Here is a 14721-nt window from a genome sequence, read left to right on the forward strand (position 1 = left end):
ACTTAAACAAGTCCTCAGAGTTCTCACCTATCTGTTTTTCTCTCTCTCTTTCTCTCTCTCTCAGACACTTGGTGCAGGTGCAGAGTCTCCAGGCCACCCAGAAGAGGGAGATTGAGGAGCTGTATGAGAGGATGGGGAAGGTTCCCCCTGCGGGGATTGTCTCGCCTGCCGCCATGCTCTCCAGTCGCCAACGCCGTATCTCTAAGGAGAGGAGTTACCCCTCCACCTCCCGCAGAAACAGCCTGCAGCGCCTGGACATACTCCCCCTCCAAGGTATCATCAGGAGGAACTCTCTGGGTGGCAGCAACAGCAGCAGCAGCTCTCCGGAGAAGCCCTCTAAAGGGGTGACCTTTGCTTCCGATGTCAGTAGAATGGTTAGAGTTCTCTCATTATGTCTTTATTTACTGTACACAGAGCATGGCCACGATTCAATTAGAGGTGCGTTGTCGGTAGTGCAATGTGCTTGTCTACAACACACCTCTGATTGAATCACGACCCATATCTTACATTTATTTTGCTGTCTAAAATCTAAGTTTATCTGGAAATCCTAATGTGCAATGCACGATGCTCTACACATTTAATCATTGCATCTCCTTGTCTCCTCTCTCACCAGTAAGAATCTTCAACCATGCTTGCTGTAGAATAAGCCCAGACTACCTCATCTAAAATGTGACTGAAATAATCATGCCCCTCCTGCTGGAGGAAATAACTGACATCACCTCTAAACCCTTTATCTGGGCCCCCATTGGAGGAGACTTACCTAGATCCCCCAGAAACCAGGATGCTCCTCTGCTGATCCAATAGTCACAGGGTTAATCATAGGTCGCAGGTCCGTCAGAGGTCGCTGAGCCCTCTGCTATGAAGGGACAACAGAACCGTTGTCATCCGCTGTCAGTCACCCCCAAGAGAAGCTTGCCAGATTCAACGGTTCAGTGCAACATACCCGTTCTAGGACGCCACCAGAAGTGTTTAAAATGAGATGGTCAAAAGTTTCAAAACTGCCTAATCCTCAGCTAATGCGTATAAAAGGCTCACAATAGTACTAGCCCAAGTAGTGCACCATCATTCTTCATACTATGCAATGCTAGTGAGAAACGTGTGATCATTGTACATAGAGCCTTAATGATCAGCTGTAGTCCTGCCTTGCAGCCACAGAGCAGTAAGGGTTGTTCCAGCTACAATATTGGGATCATGGGATCGAGGCCGGGGCAGTTGATTATTATTTTCCTGCTTATCTGACTGTCGCACACATTTTTATTGGGAGCAGTGGAGTGAGATGAAGCTCAGTAACTCTTGCTGTATTTCAGATTATTCACTCTCCTCTTTGCACATTTGACTGTCTGTTTGGAATCTGTTGATGCTGACTGTAGCTCGCTACTGCCCTCTAGAGTCTGACTACAGAAGTCCAGATATGTTGTTATAGTTCTGCCTGTTTTCCAATGTACAATAGTGATGGAACAATATTTCTGATGAATTCAACAGCATTATGAAGGACGACTGTTGTCAATGTGTAGAAAGATGTGAACATAGATGTACATTATAGTGAGCATTTATCAATAAAATGCAACACTATGACAAGTAGCTTTCCGAACAACCATATACAGTACTATAGGTAGACCTACAACACTGAAATCATTTAGGTGTCAGTCTTTCCAGAATTTCACATTATATGTGTTCATATGAAATATAAAAAGGTTATACAGTAAGAAGCAAGGCACAATACAGCTCTATAAATGACAAATACCTAAGACTAAAACTACTCCTTTTAAAAACAAATCAAGTGAAAGTATTGCCAAATCAGCCACATCGATTTAAAAAAAATAATAGGCAATTTATGGTTGATGATTTTCAACTCTCCTGACTTTTTAGCTGAGATTATATTTTCTCCCAAAATAATTAAACATAGGTCTAGACTACTGGTTCTCACCATGATTGTAAATGTGTAAATATGAAATAATGCATTTGTAAATTACTTTTACAAATGAATCAAATACATTTTGGCAAGCTACTTTTCTTGTGCAAACACATTGACAATGATAAACCTTGCTGCAATGCGCAATAAACCAGGCACCCTATGCACTTTAGTAAATTCTACTTTAGTAGTAACTCATCACACTTTTTGGTAAAGTAGCATATTTATATGCACAAGTGGGGAAGAGTACGACTACCCTAAAAAATGAATTAAACTGTGAGCCCATATTAGCTATTGCCTTAAATACACATATGGAATTCTATTGCAATGATACTCTTAAGATTTATATTTAAAGAAAGAAAAAGTGATTACAATCCACATTTTTGAATGCATGTATGATTGTTGGTTGATTGTATTGCTTTAACATACAAAGCTGCTGTCCTGCCATGCTCAATCTGTGCCTTTTCCTTGCAATGTCTTATTTTATATTTTTACTCTGTAGCTTTGGTGGCTACAACAAACTCTGTAAATCATATTTTGACATAGAGTTGAAATAATGATAGTGTTCCTCTCCGCTTCCGTACTACTGTGGCAATATCAGTGTATGAAACATTACACTGACCTTGCTATAAGATGTCATTTATTGTTGTGAAAAAAACAAATACATAATAACAAATGTACAACTCAATCCTTTATCAACATAAATATATTTCAATATAAATATGTTTCTTTGTCCCAGTTGAGCTGTTATATTTCTAATCCCACCTATTTCAAGGCCACTGTAGAATTAACATTACTGATAGACATGAGGTTGAATTAGTTTTATAGTTTTGGGAGAAATCCTTTGATGCTGATTTGAAGGGAATACAAATAATTCTACACAAGTGCCTAGTCATTGGGAAGAAAAGGAAGGAGAATAGGGGCCTACTCATTGGGGTACCATTAAGAAACCAGAAATCATTAAAAAACATGTTGCCTCCTGTTGCCATCCGCTTGGTGCCTAATGAACAAGACCCAGGATCCTGAAATTGTAAGGGGGTAATCGGGGGCAGTAGATAATTCTTTCTACAGACAAGCATGTTTAATCACCATGAAGACACTTAAGTCAGCAACACAACCACATAAAAGTATACATATCCAGGGCAAAACAGGGTCCGATGCTGCCTTGACAGTGGTTAGCAGTGGAATAAGAAATAGCACCAGCATTTGTCAGCATTAGTCCCTTCCAGTGCAAGTAGGCCTACAGGCGATAGGATCAGTAGCACACCACACAGTCGATCTGAGGTCAGTCCATCTGATCGCCAAGTCAGTTGGCGCCTGTCTTTGCCCCCCCCATTCTCGCGACCTTGGCCTCCTCATCCAGCTCATCCATAATCTTCTCCTGTTTTACTGAGTAAAACGTGTAGCCATCTAGGAGGAGCAAAGTCAAGGCAAATGTGTTGACAGAGGCAAGGTATGTGCTGGGTATGAAGCCTTAGTCGAGCTTAACTACATAAACACAAGGATGAACGTTTTCATCATCATCAACATACATTTATGGCAGACATGTTTTACACTCATCACCAGCTTTCACTGTAGCAACTTGTAATAAAGTGGCATGATGAGAGAGCTACTTAGCTAACTCTAGTTAGAGCCTTACTTGGCTACTAGCTAACGTTACATAGTTAACCAATTAGCTAACTCGCTTACTACAGTACATGGCTATTATGCAAACACATGTCATGCTGTTCTTCACCACTACAACGTGAATTTCATAACCTATCTACAATGACTTACAGCTTCAAGGACATACATGAATAATGTCTGGTTGACTTTAACTGCTAATAGTTATGGCAACATTACAATGGATCGCTATATCATGCCGTTTAGTGGAAAATTAATTCATGTTACGCAGTTCACCTTTTGTGACTGAGTTTGGCAAGGATACAAATACCCATTACAATGGCTCCGATAGCAAGTCCTGTTGCAATATTACGGCCCCTGAGTTGCTGCGATTTCTTCTTCCATTGCGCGAGCTCCACTTGTCTGATAAAGTAGAACTCGTCCCTGGTAAGATCCTCCTTGTTTGGATCTATCCTCTTTGCAAAAGGGACTTCGGGATCCACTGTCGGTTTCTGGTCAGCCATTTTTGCGACAGCCTGATCTGCTTGTGCAACACTATAATAGGTCACCCAGACATTTCCGGTTTCGACGCGAAAGGTTCGTTTTTTTTTTATAGTGTGTCAACCGCCATCTCATGGCAAAATAAAGTACTGCATTTTCAAAAATTAACTCCGCGGACAACGAAATCCATTTTTTTTTTTTTATCTTGCCATTTTATTTCTGGCTAGCTAGTAACGTTAGCTATGGCGAAGAGATTCCTATTATCGCCAAGCCAAAGCAAAAACCTAAAGTTTGGTGAAGCTTCTTTTGATATTTTATCAGACTTTCTCATAAATCTCAATACCAGAAACAAAGATAAACTGAGCAATTTATCACGTTACTGTGGGGATTTTAAAGACAAAAGATTGACAGGTAAGTTTTTAGCTCGCTGCTGGCTAACGGTTGTTCGTAACTTTGGTCAACTATCTCATTGTTCCATCTGTGCTTTGGCAACGGCCATTACAAGAACACGCCACTGGAAATGCGAATGGCGCCACGTTTGTTTAGGCTAAAGTTACGTAACATTACGTTATTTTGGCTTCACAGGTAACCTGTGACAGGTTGACCAAACCGATCTAATATCAAATATAAAAAAACGAGGCCACTAGGGTCAAAATGAATGTAAATATGAATTATCCATAAGTACATGGACACTAGCTATAAGTTATGTGCTATTATTTTGTTGATTTTCTGATCGACTGATAAACAACTGAATCACGTCGTAAACAGAAGAGATGATGAGTCGGATCTTTCATATTAGCTTCGATTGGACTAAGTTATTCTGCTACACAGTAGCAAGTAGCATAACATTTTGTCTCCCAAGTGGCGCAGCGGTCTAAGGCACAACCTCTCAGTGCCAGAGGTGTCACTACAGACCCTGGTTCGATCCTGGGCTGTATCACATCCGGCGGTGACTGGGAGTGCCATAGGGCGGCGCACAATTGCGTCGTCCGGTTTGGCCGGCGTAGGCCGTAAATACGAATTTGTTCTTAAACTGACTTGCCAGGTTGCCTGGCGTTGCAAGTGCCATGCTCGAAAGTTACCACAATAAACTGTCTAGCTAAAACATTTACAGACTTGAACCGTAGGACTAGGCCATGAAATCCAATCTGAATAGGCCTAAAACCTCTGGCTCTGTTTCCCACAGAATGCGTTTTCCTTGTCACGGAAGAGTTAAGACTTGACCCCTTGGTTGGATATCATGCTGTTGAACTACTTGAAAGGTAGGATTCATGATTTGAAAATAGGAACTATCAGTTATCTGTCAATGTGATTAAAAATAAGACCAATTTTATGAGTATCTTCTGCTAACAGGTTTATGATAAAGCACCTGGAGGATCTGTTTTCAACACCACACACACCTGCAGGGGCAGCAGGTGTCCATAAAAGAAATTACGAGGACCTTGTTTATGAGAACCTGAGTGAGAAGTTCCATCTCATTCTCCTCTCTTGTGTGCAAATAGCAAGCAAACTGTCTTTGCACAGTGCTGTGAGTTTTGGGAAACCTTTTCATTATCATCTGTTGTAGAGGTTGACCGATTATGATTTTCAATGCCGATACCGATTATTGGAGGACCAAAAAAAAGCCGCTACCGATTAATCTGGCAATTTATATATATATATATATATATATTTATATTTGTAATAATGACAATTACAATAATACTGAATGAACAATGAACACTTTTATTTTAACTTAATATAATACATAAATAAAATCTATTTAGTCTCAAATAAATAATGAAACATGCTCAATTTGGTTTAAATATTGCAAAAATACAGTGTTGGAGAAGAAAGTAAAAGTACAATATGTGCCATGTAAAAAAGCTAACGTTTAAGTTCCTTGCTCAGAACATATGAAAGCTGGTGGCTCAATATTCCCAGTTCTTCAATATTCCCAATTAAGAACTTTTAGGTTGTAGTTATTTTAGGAATTATGACGCGTCGACTATTTCTATCTATACCATTTGCATTTCATATACCTGTCACGCCCTGGCCTTAGTTCTCTTTGTTTTCTGTATTTTGGTTAGGTCAGGGTGTGACAGGGGGGATGTTTGTGTGTATTTGTCTCGTCTTGGGTGGTTGTAGTTTCTAGGGGGGTTTGGTATGGGGTTGTGTAGGTGTCTAGGTGTGTCTATGGTTGCCTGAATGGTTCTCAATCAGAGACAGCTGTCATTCATTGTCTCTGATTGGGAGCCATATTTTAGGCACCCATAGGCATTAGACTTGTGTGGGTAATTGTCTATGTTTAACGTTTGTAGCTTGTGTATGCACTTACGTTTGTAGCTTCACGGTCGTTTGTTGTTTTGTTTTGTAAAAGTGTTTGTTTTTCGTGTTTCGTCTTCTCTAAATAAAAGATGTATATCTCTCACACTGCGCCTTGGTCCACTCTTCCTCAAAGTTACGACGATCGTGACAATACCTTTGACTATTGAATGTTCTAATAGGCACTTTAGTATTGCCAGCCTAATCTCAGGAGTTGATATGGTTGAAGTCATAAACAGCGCTGTGATTCAAGCATTACTAAGAGCTGCTGGCAAACGCAGTAAAGTTTAAATGAATGCCCACGAGCCTGCTGCTGTCTACCACCGCTCAGTCAGACTGCTCTATCAAATATCAAATCATAGACTTAATTATAATATTATAAACACAGAAATGCGAGTCTTTGGTCATTAATATGGTCAAATCCGGAAACTATCATTTTGAAAACAAAACGTTTATTCTTTCAGTGAAATTCACGGAACCGTTCCGTATTTTATCGAATGGGTGGCAACCCTAAGTCTAAATATTGCTGTTATATTGCACAACCTTCAATGTTATGTCATAATTATGTAAAATTCTGGCAAATTAGTTTGCAACAAGCCAGGCGGCCCAAACTGCAATGAACGCAAGAGACGTGACACAATTACCCTAGTTAATATTGCCTGCTAACATGAATTTATTTTAACTAAATATGCAGGTTTAAAAAAATATACTTCTGTGTATTGATTTTAAGAAAGGCATTGATGTTTATGGTTAGGTACATTTGTGCAAAGATTGTGCTTTTTTCGCGAATGCGTTTTTCTTAAATCCTCCCCTGTTTGGCGAAGTAGGCTGTGATTCGAGGATAAATGAACAGGCACCGCATTGATTATATGCAACACAGGACAAGCTAGTTAACCTAGTAATATCATCAACCATGTGTAGTTAACTAGTGATTATGTGAAGATTGATTGTTTTATAAGATAAATGTAATGCTAGCTAGCAACTTACCTTGGCTCCTTGCTGCATTCCCATAACAGGTGGTCAGCCTGCCACGCAGTTTCCTCGTGGAATGCAATGTAATCGGCCATAATCGGCGTCCAAAAATGCCAATTCCCGATTTGTTGTGAACATTTGAAATCGGCCCTAATTAATCAGCTATGCCTTGCCGATTAATCGGTCGACCTCTAATCTGTAGATCACCATTTGTATCACCATTCATAATGTCAATAATACTTTTCTCACCTTTTACTTTACCAGGTGGTTGACAACAACACAGCAGCGCAGTTTCTTCACTCGATGGGCCACAGCATTTCCAAACAAACTATCATGGACATGGAGCTGATGATCTTGAAAGCACTTGACTTCAGGATAAACACCCCCAACCCTCTGACTTATGTTGAGATACTCCTGGAGGTGCTTGGTAAGTATTTCACATTCTGTAGTCCTTATGATAACCATAAAAAGAGACATGCCATTTTGCTGTAATGAGGTGCTACATTACATGCTACATTCCTATTTTGGCCTGTAGAACCCATTTCCTACAGGCAATGACCAAAAGCGCCCTCTTTGGCCTCATGGGCAGAACGTTATTAATATCATTTAAAAATATGATTTAAAAAAACCTTGATAAATCCAATGTTTCTATGTCAAACAGTTTTGTTATATTCCAGTCTTCTGTCTTCTGGGTAGGCCATCATTGTAAATAAGAATTTGTTCTTAACTGACTTGCCTAGTTAAATAAAGGTTACATTAAAAAAAATGTAAAAAATCTAAATGTATATAAAGTGTAATATTGGGATGCAAACTCACAATTGAATACATTTAATCTCTATATCTGACATGGTACAGGGGTCTTCTTTAAAAAAAATCCCATAACCATGTGTGTGAGGTGTATACTTCTGTTTCAAAATAGATTTGTTTAAATCTACCAAGAATCACTCTGTGACCCTGATTTAGCCCACTGCTGTAAAAGGTTTATAAAGTAAAATGCCTCTGGAAAAGTTGTGTGAGGAGGTAGCAGGGCTGAGGGGGAGTTTGGAGTTTAGCCATAGTGAAATTCTCACGCTCCAAGGAGAGAACAAGGCACTCACAGCCAAGGTAAAAATCCACGATTCCAACATGGAGTGTCTACTCAGGGAAAACAGGGTGATGAAGGAGACGCTACTAGACATACAAAGTTGTAGCATGCGTGAAAATCATTTTTTTGGGGGGGGGGGTTCCTGAGGACGTATCCGATAATCAAGGGGGCGCGATCAGAGAATTCATGCAATCCGCCTTGAAACTTCCTATAGAGACTGTAAACAAGGTGTCTTTCCACCGAGTACACAGACTTGGAGCGACAAGACCAAGGGTCCCCGACCGATCATCGCAAAATTTGAACACTACCAACAAAAGGAGATGATCAAAGCAGGGGAAGGGAGCTTAAAGGGACGAAATTCGGTCTCAATGACCAATTTCCAAGGGAGATAAACGAACGTCGTAAGAGACTGTATCCGGTACAAAGGCAACAGAGGGAGGACAAACTCTTTATAAATGGACAGCTATTCCGAGACAGCTCCATAACACCATGGCTGTACTAAATTCTACAGGGACTTCAGGGTACGAAAAAAAGAATGTATGGGAACTGTGAAAATATCTGAACACTATGAAGTGGATATGAACACACATGTACTCAATTACATGCTCACATACATATACGGACTTACACATACACACACACACCTGATCTTTCTCTCTTCTCTCACTCTCTCTTTCTCTCTTTTCTCTTCTCTCACTCTATTGTCAAGAACTGTTTTATAATTTAATATGTTCCTTGTTTGTGTATATTTTTTATGTATTTGTCTACAAGTTTATATATGTTTACAACAAGCAAGGGGAAGATATCAGAATAGGGGCATTGGGGAATAATAACATATTGTACGGAATACATTTGTACTGTAGTGAAGCCGTCTTAAGAGTAATGCAAGGTCTCTTTCATGATCATGTGAACGTCAATTGCTATGGAAATGCTGGGATGTGTTTTTCAATGATGTTAAAGGTAATAATGATGCAGCTATGACGGTGATACAATATGGTTTACAATTATCATCAATATTAAGGCTATACACACTACATGTTACACACATAGACACTCAACCAATGCAAAATAGCGGAGTTATTATTTATTTGGACAGCACACATTATAGTCTTACTCTTATACAGACATCGTACACACTCACTAAATCACATCCAATAGCATACACATCAACCTACTCAGATTTACTAAACACATAATATCTTGTCTCAATTTTCTAACATCTGTGGCATTGGCTCACAGGCAAACAGGCAAGGGAATAAAACAAATATTGCTAGAACCTATTTCTTGAATTCTAAATATCAGACATTTGAATGCTCTAATTTTGACCGTCATATCTCTGATGGCAGTGACTTTACAAGCACTAATTATGGTCAATTTAGACTGAGAATAGTATCTAGTTATGGTAGGGTGAAATAAGTATAGCCAGTTATAATTGTAACAGTTTAGCAGATTATAAAAAAAGAAGATCAGTCTTTACATGGTTAAAAGAAAAGGAATATAACATATACTGTTTACAGGAAACTCACTCTACATCCTTAGGTGAAGTTGTGTGGAAAAAGGAATGGGGTGGTGAAATAATTTTCTGTCATGGACTAAGGAACTCAAAAGGTGTGATGATATTAATTAACAAAAATTTAGATCTGAATGTGCAAATAGTCAGTAATGATTTGCAAGGAAGGTTGATCTTTTTGAATATGAAAGTGGCCGAAAAAGAGATTTGGCTCATTAATCTATATGGTCCAAATCAGGATGATCCATACTTCTTCAACAGGCAACAAATTATCAAATCATTATGGTAGGAGACTATAACACAGTGTTAAGTACCTCAATGGACCGTAAAGGTAATCACTCTACAAACTATCATCACCGTGCCCTTAAGGAAATCACAAATATTATGGACACATTAGAAATAGTGGATATTTGGAGACTAAAAAACCCCGACCTAGTGAGATATACATGGAGGACACCCTCATCAAGCTAGTCGTCTTGACTACTTTGTGTCTTTCTCTCTTGCATCAAACGTTAAAAAAGTTTTAATAGGAGACAGAATGCGATTGGATCATCATCTAATTGGCATTCACATAACTCTTATAGGTTTTCCACGTAGACGGGAATATTGGAAATTTTATCAAAGTTTACTGGAGGACAACTTATTTTTAACTAAGACAAAATAATATATAACTGAATTTTTCCAGTATAATATAGGTTCAGCAAATCCCCTTATTGTTTGGGATACCTTTTAAATGTACCTTCAGAGGTCATTCAATTCAATATTTATCAATAATAAAAAAGCAGTTTCTGGCTAAAGAGACAAGACTAACAAGGGAAATCCATGAACTAATAGTACAGATAGATAGCAATACAAATGATACTACAGAGATACAAAATAATAATAGAAAACATAGAAATAAAGAAACTAGAATGCCCACCCTAGTCACACCCTGGCCTAACCAAAATAGAGAATAAAAGCCTCTCTATGGCCAGGGGGTGACACAGGCCTGGTATTTATAGCAGATTTTGAAAAGGCATTTGATAAAGTAAGACTGAATTTTATTTATAAATGCCTGGATTTTTTCTAATTAGATGATTCTCTTATGAAATGGGTAAAAATAATGTATAGCAATCCCAGGTGTAAAATAGTAAATAATGGCTACTTCTCAGAGTTTTGAATTGTCAAGAGGAGTTAAACAAGGGTATCCGCCGTCACCATATCTATTCATTATGGCCATCGAAATGCAAGCTATTAAAATCAGATCCAATAACAACATTAGAGGATTATAAATCCAAGGCTTAAAAACAAAGGTGTCCATGTATGCCGATGACTCAAGTTTTATATTAAGTCCGCAAGCTAGATCCCTGCAATGTCTCATTGAAGATCTAGATAGCTTTTATGTACTCTCTGGACTAAAACCAAATTATGATTAGTGCACAATATTATGTATTCGGATCTTTAAAAAAGAAAACTTTTACATTACCCTACAGTTTACCTACAGTTGAAGTCGGAAGTTTACATACACTTAGGTTGGAGTCATTAAAACTTGTTTTTCAACCACTCCACAAATTTCTTGTTAACAAACTATAGTTTTGGCAAGTTGGTTAGGACATGTACTTTGTGCATGACACAAGTAATTTTTCCAACAATTGTTTACAGACAGATTATTTCACTTATAATTCACTGTATCACAATTCCAATGGGTCAGAAGTTTACATACACTAAGTTGACTGTGCCTTTAAACAGCTTGAAAAATTCCAGAAAATGATGTCATGGCTTTAGAAGCTTCTGATTTGCTAATTCACATAATTTGAGTCAATTGGAGGTGTACCTGTGGATGTATTTCAAGGCCTACATTCAAACTCAGTGCCTCTTTTCTTGACATCATGAGAAAATCAAAAGAAATCAACCAAGTCTGGTTCATCCTTGGGAGCAATTTCCAAATGCCTGAAGGTACCAGGTTCATCTGTATAAACAATAGTAAGCAAGTATAAACACCATGGGACCACGCAGCCGTCATACCGCTCAAGAAGGAGACGCGTTCTGTCTCCTAGAGATGAACGTACTTTGGTGCGAAAAGTGCAAATCAATCCCAGAACAACAGCAAAAGACCTTGTGAAGATGCTGGAGGAAATGGGTACAAAAGTATCTATATCCACAGTAAAACGAGTCCTATATCGACACAACCTGAAAGGCCGCTTAGCAAGGAAGAAGCCACTGCTCCAAAACCACCATTAAAAAAAGCCAGACAACGGTTTGCACCTGCACATGGGGACAAAGATTGTACTTTTTGGAGAAATGTCCTCTGGTCTGATGAAACAAAAATATAACTGTTTGGCCATAATGACCATCGTTATGTTTGGAGGAAAAAGGGGGTAGCTTGCAAGCCGAAGAACACCATCCCAACCGTGAAGCACGGGGGTGGCAGCATCATGTTGTGGGGGTGCTTTTCTGCAGGAGGGACTGGTGCACTTCACAAAATATATGGCATCATGAGGGAGGAAAATTTTGTGGATATATTGAAGCAACATCTCAAGACATCAGTCAGGAAGTTAAAACTTGGTCGTAAATGGGTCTTCCAAATGGACAATGATTCCAAGCATACCGCCAAAGTTGTGGCAAAATGGGCTAAGGACAACAAAGTCAAGGTATTGGAGTGGCCATCACAAAGCCCTGACCTCAATCCTATAGAAAATTTGTGGGCAGAACTGAAAAAGCGTGTGCCTACAAACCTGACTCAGTTACACAAGCTCTGTCAGGAGGAATGGGACAAAATTCACCCAACTTATTTTGGGAAGCTTGTGGAAGGCTACCCGAAACATTTGACCCAAGTTAAACAATTTAAAGGCAATGCTACCAAATACTAATTGAGTGTATGTGAACTTCTGACCCACTGGGAATGTGATGAAAGAAATAAAAGCTGAAATAAATCATTCTCTACTATTATTCTGACATTTCACATTCTTAAAATAAAGTGGTGATCCTTACTGACCTAAGACAGGGAATTTTTACTAGGAATAAATGTCAGGAATTGTGAAAAACTGAGTTTAAATATATTTGGCTAAGGTGTATGTAAACTTCCGACTTCAGCTGTATAAAATGGGCTGATGGTGAAGTAGACATACTTGGTATTTATATCACAAAATATATAAATAAGCTCTCCACAATGAATTTCAATAGAAAACTTGTAAAAATAGACAAGATCCTGCAACCATGGAGAGGTAAATACCTTTCTATTTATGAAGAAATTGCCCTGATTAACTCCTTAGTCATATCTCAGTTTACTTACTTATGCAGCTGCCTACTCCTGAAGATTTGTTTTTCAAATCATATGAGCAAAAAAATGTCTTCATGGGGGGTTGGTTGACTGTGGGAGGGTTCTCGAATGCTTGAGGTAAAGCTATTGGGGAACTGTGGGGTGATCTTGGAGGGTTTGGGTTAACTTTTTTTGTCCTGGTGGGAGATCTGACAACGTGCCCTTGAGCAGGGCATTGACCCTGGATGCTTCTGTGTGTCACTCTGAATGGGAGTCCGTTGGATGACTGGTATGGTGTAGTTGGTGAGCTGCTTCACTGCAAGTATATTGTATGTTTCGGATATTCAATAAAAACATATTTTTTAATGCCTCTTGGTGTTACCGGTATGTAACTATTTATTCACTACTCACCATATCCTACAGGGCACAATGACTCTTCTATCCCTGTGGAGCACCTGCATCACCTCAGCAGACACGTTCTCCAGTTCACCTACCTCCAGAGGACAGCCATCTATGACTCCCTGCTCAAGGCCACCACCCAGTGCCTGAGCCCATCTGACGAACAGAGGTAGGTTGCATGACAAAAGGCACCCTATTCCCTATAGTGCTCTATTTTTGACCAGGGCCATTGGCAGCCGTAGTTTTCCTCTCTCAATGTTAGGCCGTGTGTTTAGTTAACAGCAGTGTATCAGCCATAAATAAGCATGTGTCCCCTGTGAAAACCAACAGAAAGACTTTTGTGTCGGTGACTGAAGACTGCATGCTTCTTGGTGTTGGTGTCATTGCTGTGGGTGCATACATCCTCAATGTCACTAACTGGGAACAGGTGATCAGCTACTATAATATATCCTTCTTGTAAACAGTCATATTATTAACTTTTATTTCTTCCATACTTATTAGTAAGGTTTAAGCTATTATGTTGAAGTTGGATTATTACCTTTAGCTAAAAGCTAGTGTTTGGTTACTACAGTGCATGCTGCTTAGTGAACTAGTAACGGCCCAACCATTGATCACCAGGTAGTGGAGGAGCTGAGTCACATCACAGGGATCTCAGTGAAGAGCATCAGTGATTTCACACATGTTACACTGATGCACATTACCAAGAACAACTCTCCCATGGTCACAGCAACTTGAGTCGAGTCCCAACAACACATTCATCGATTGAAAGATTTTATTTACGCTAATTTGTTTTACGTTGGTCTGAAACTTGACAATGAAGTAAGTTTCTTCAGCTACAGGAAGTTATGAAAGAAAGAAAGCCATTGAGACATAGACAGTATAGTACTGTACAGTAAAACAGTACAGTAAAACTACAGTGTCTGTGTATGTAAAAAGATTGAAAGGTACACACCAAACATCTGATATAAAAACTAGCTCCCTGAGTTTGACTTTCTAGTTGATTTCCTTAATAATTGAACTTCTATTTTCTGGATGTTTATCTCTGTTTACTGTTCCAACAATTAGCAGCATTAAAGAGCCTTCTTCCATCTATCAAGTCATATCTGTTAAATTGCACACACACACACACACACACATAGTGCAATATAAAAGCAAAGCTGATGTTAAAATCCTAATAATAGAAATGTAATAAATAGTGT

At 39.0% G+C, this 14721-nt stretch overlaps 3 protein-coding genes across 3 annotated transcripts in view; 2 read left to right on the top strand and 1 right to left on the bottom strand.

Moving 5' to 3' along the window:
* wnk4a (WNK lysine deficient protein kinase 4a) overlaps positions 1-3322 on the top strand; it is a 74660-nt gene extending 71338 nt beyond the window's left edge. Inside the window, exons 19-20 of the mRNA XM_055890115.1 lie at positions 65-374; positions 614-3322. Of these exons, the coding sequence (XP_055746090.1) occupies positions 65-374; positions 614-616 (313 nt within the window). The 3' untranslated portion in view covers positions 617-3322. The remainder of the gene's footprint in view (positions 1-64; positions 375-613) is intronic.
* LOC129828860 (cytochrome c oxidase assembly factor 3 homolog, mitochondrial) lies at positions 2535-4093 on the bottom strand. The gene is made up of 2 exons (XM_055890121.1): positions 3840-4093; positions 2535-3322 (listed from the first exon to the last, which is right to left on the bottom strand). The coding sequence occupies exons 1-2, from the start codon at positions 4036-4038 to the stop codon at positions 3219-3221; spliced, it is 303 nt and encodes a 100-aa protein (XP_055746096.1). The 5' UTR covers positions 4039-4093; the 3' UTR covers positions 2535-3218.
* Positions 4094-4164: 71 nt separating this feature from the next.
* cntd1 (cyclin N-terminal domain containing 1) lies at positions 4165-14614 on the top strand. The gene is made up of 7 exons (XM_055890119.1): positions 4165-4426; positions 5202-5277; positions 5369-5543; positions 7556-7718; positions 13547-13691; positions 13853-13949; positions 14141-14614. Exons 1-7 carry the CDS (start codon positions 4258-4260, stop codon positions 14255-14257), a joined length of 942 nt encoding a protein of 313 aa, XP_055746094.1. The 5' UTR covers positions 4165-4257; the 3' UTR covers positions 14258-14614.
* Positions 14615-14721: the final 107 nt, after the last annotated feature.

This window comes from Salvelinus fontinalis, chromosome 30, assembly GCF_029448725.1.
Source record: "Salvelinus fontinalis isolate EN_2023a chromosome 30, ASM2944872v1, whole genome shotgun sequence".
NCBI lineage: Eukaryota > Metazoa > Chordata > Actinopteri > Salmoniformes > Salmonidae > Salvelinus > Salvelinus fontinalis.

What these genes read in the sequence shown, in the direction of transcription:
- LOC129828860 (XM_055890121.1), bottom strand. Translation starts at nt 4,038, where the DNA reads ATGGCTGACCAGAAACCGACAGTGGATCCCGAAGTCCCTTTTGCAAAG. An exon ending in AGCCATTGTAATGGGTATTT is followed by an intron (nt 3,323 to 3,839) that starts GTATCCTTGCCA and finishes TGCTCCTCCTAG; the next exon opens with ATGGCTACACGTTTTACTCA.
- cntd1 (XM_055890119.1), top strand. Translation starts at nt 4,258, where the DNA reads ATGGCGAAGAGATTCCTATTATCGCCAAGCCAAAGCAAAAACCTAAAG. An exon ending in AACTGTCTTTGCACAGTGCT is followed by an intron (nt 5,544 to 7,555) that starts GTGAGTTTTGGG and finishes TTACTTTACCAG; the next exon opens with GTGGTTGACAACAACACAGC. An exon ending in AGCCCATCTGACGAACAGAG is followed by an intron (nt 13,692 to 13,852) that starts GTAGGTTGCATG and finishes GAAAACCAACAG; the next exon opens with AAAGACTTTTGTGTCGGTGA.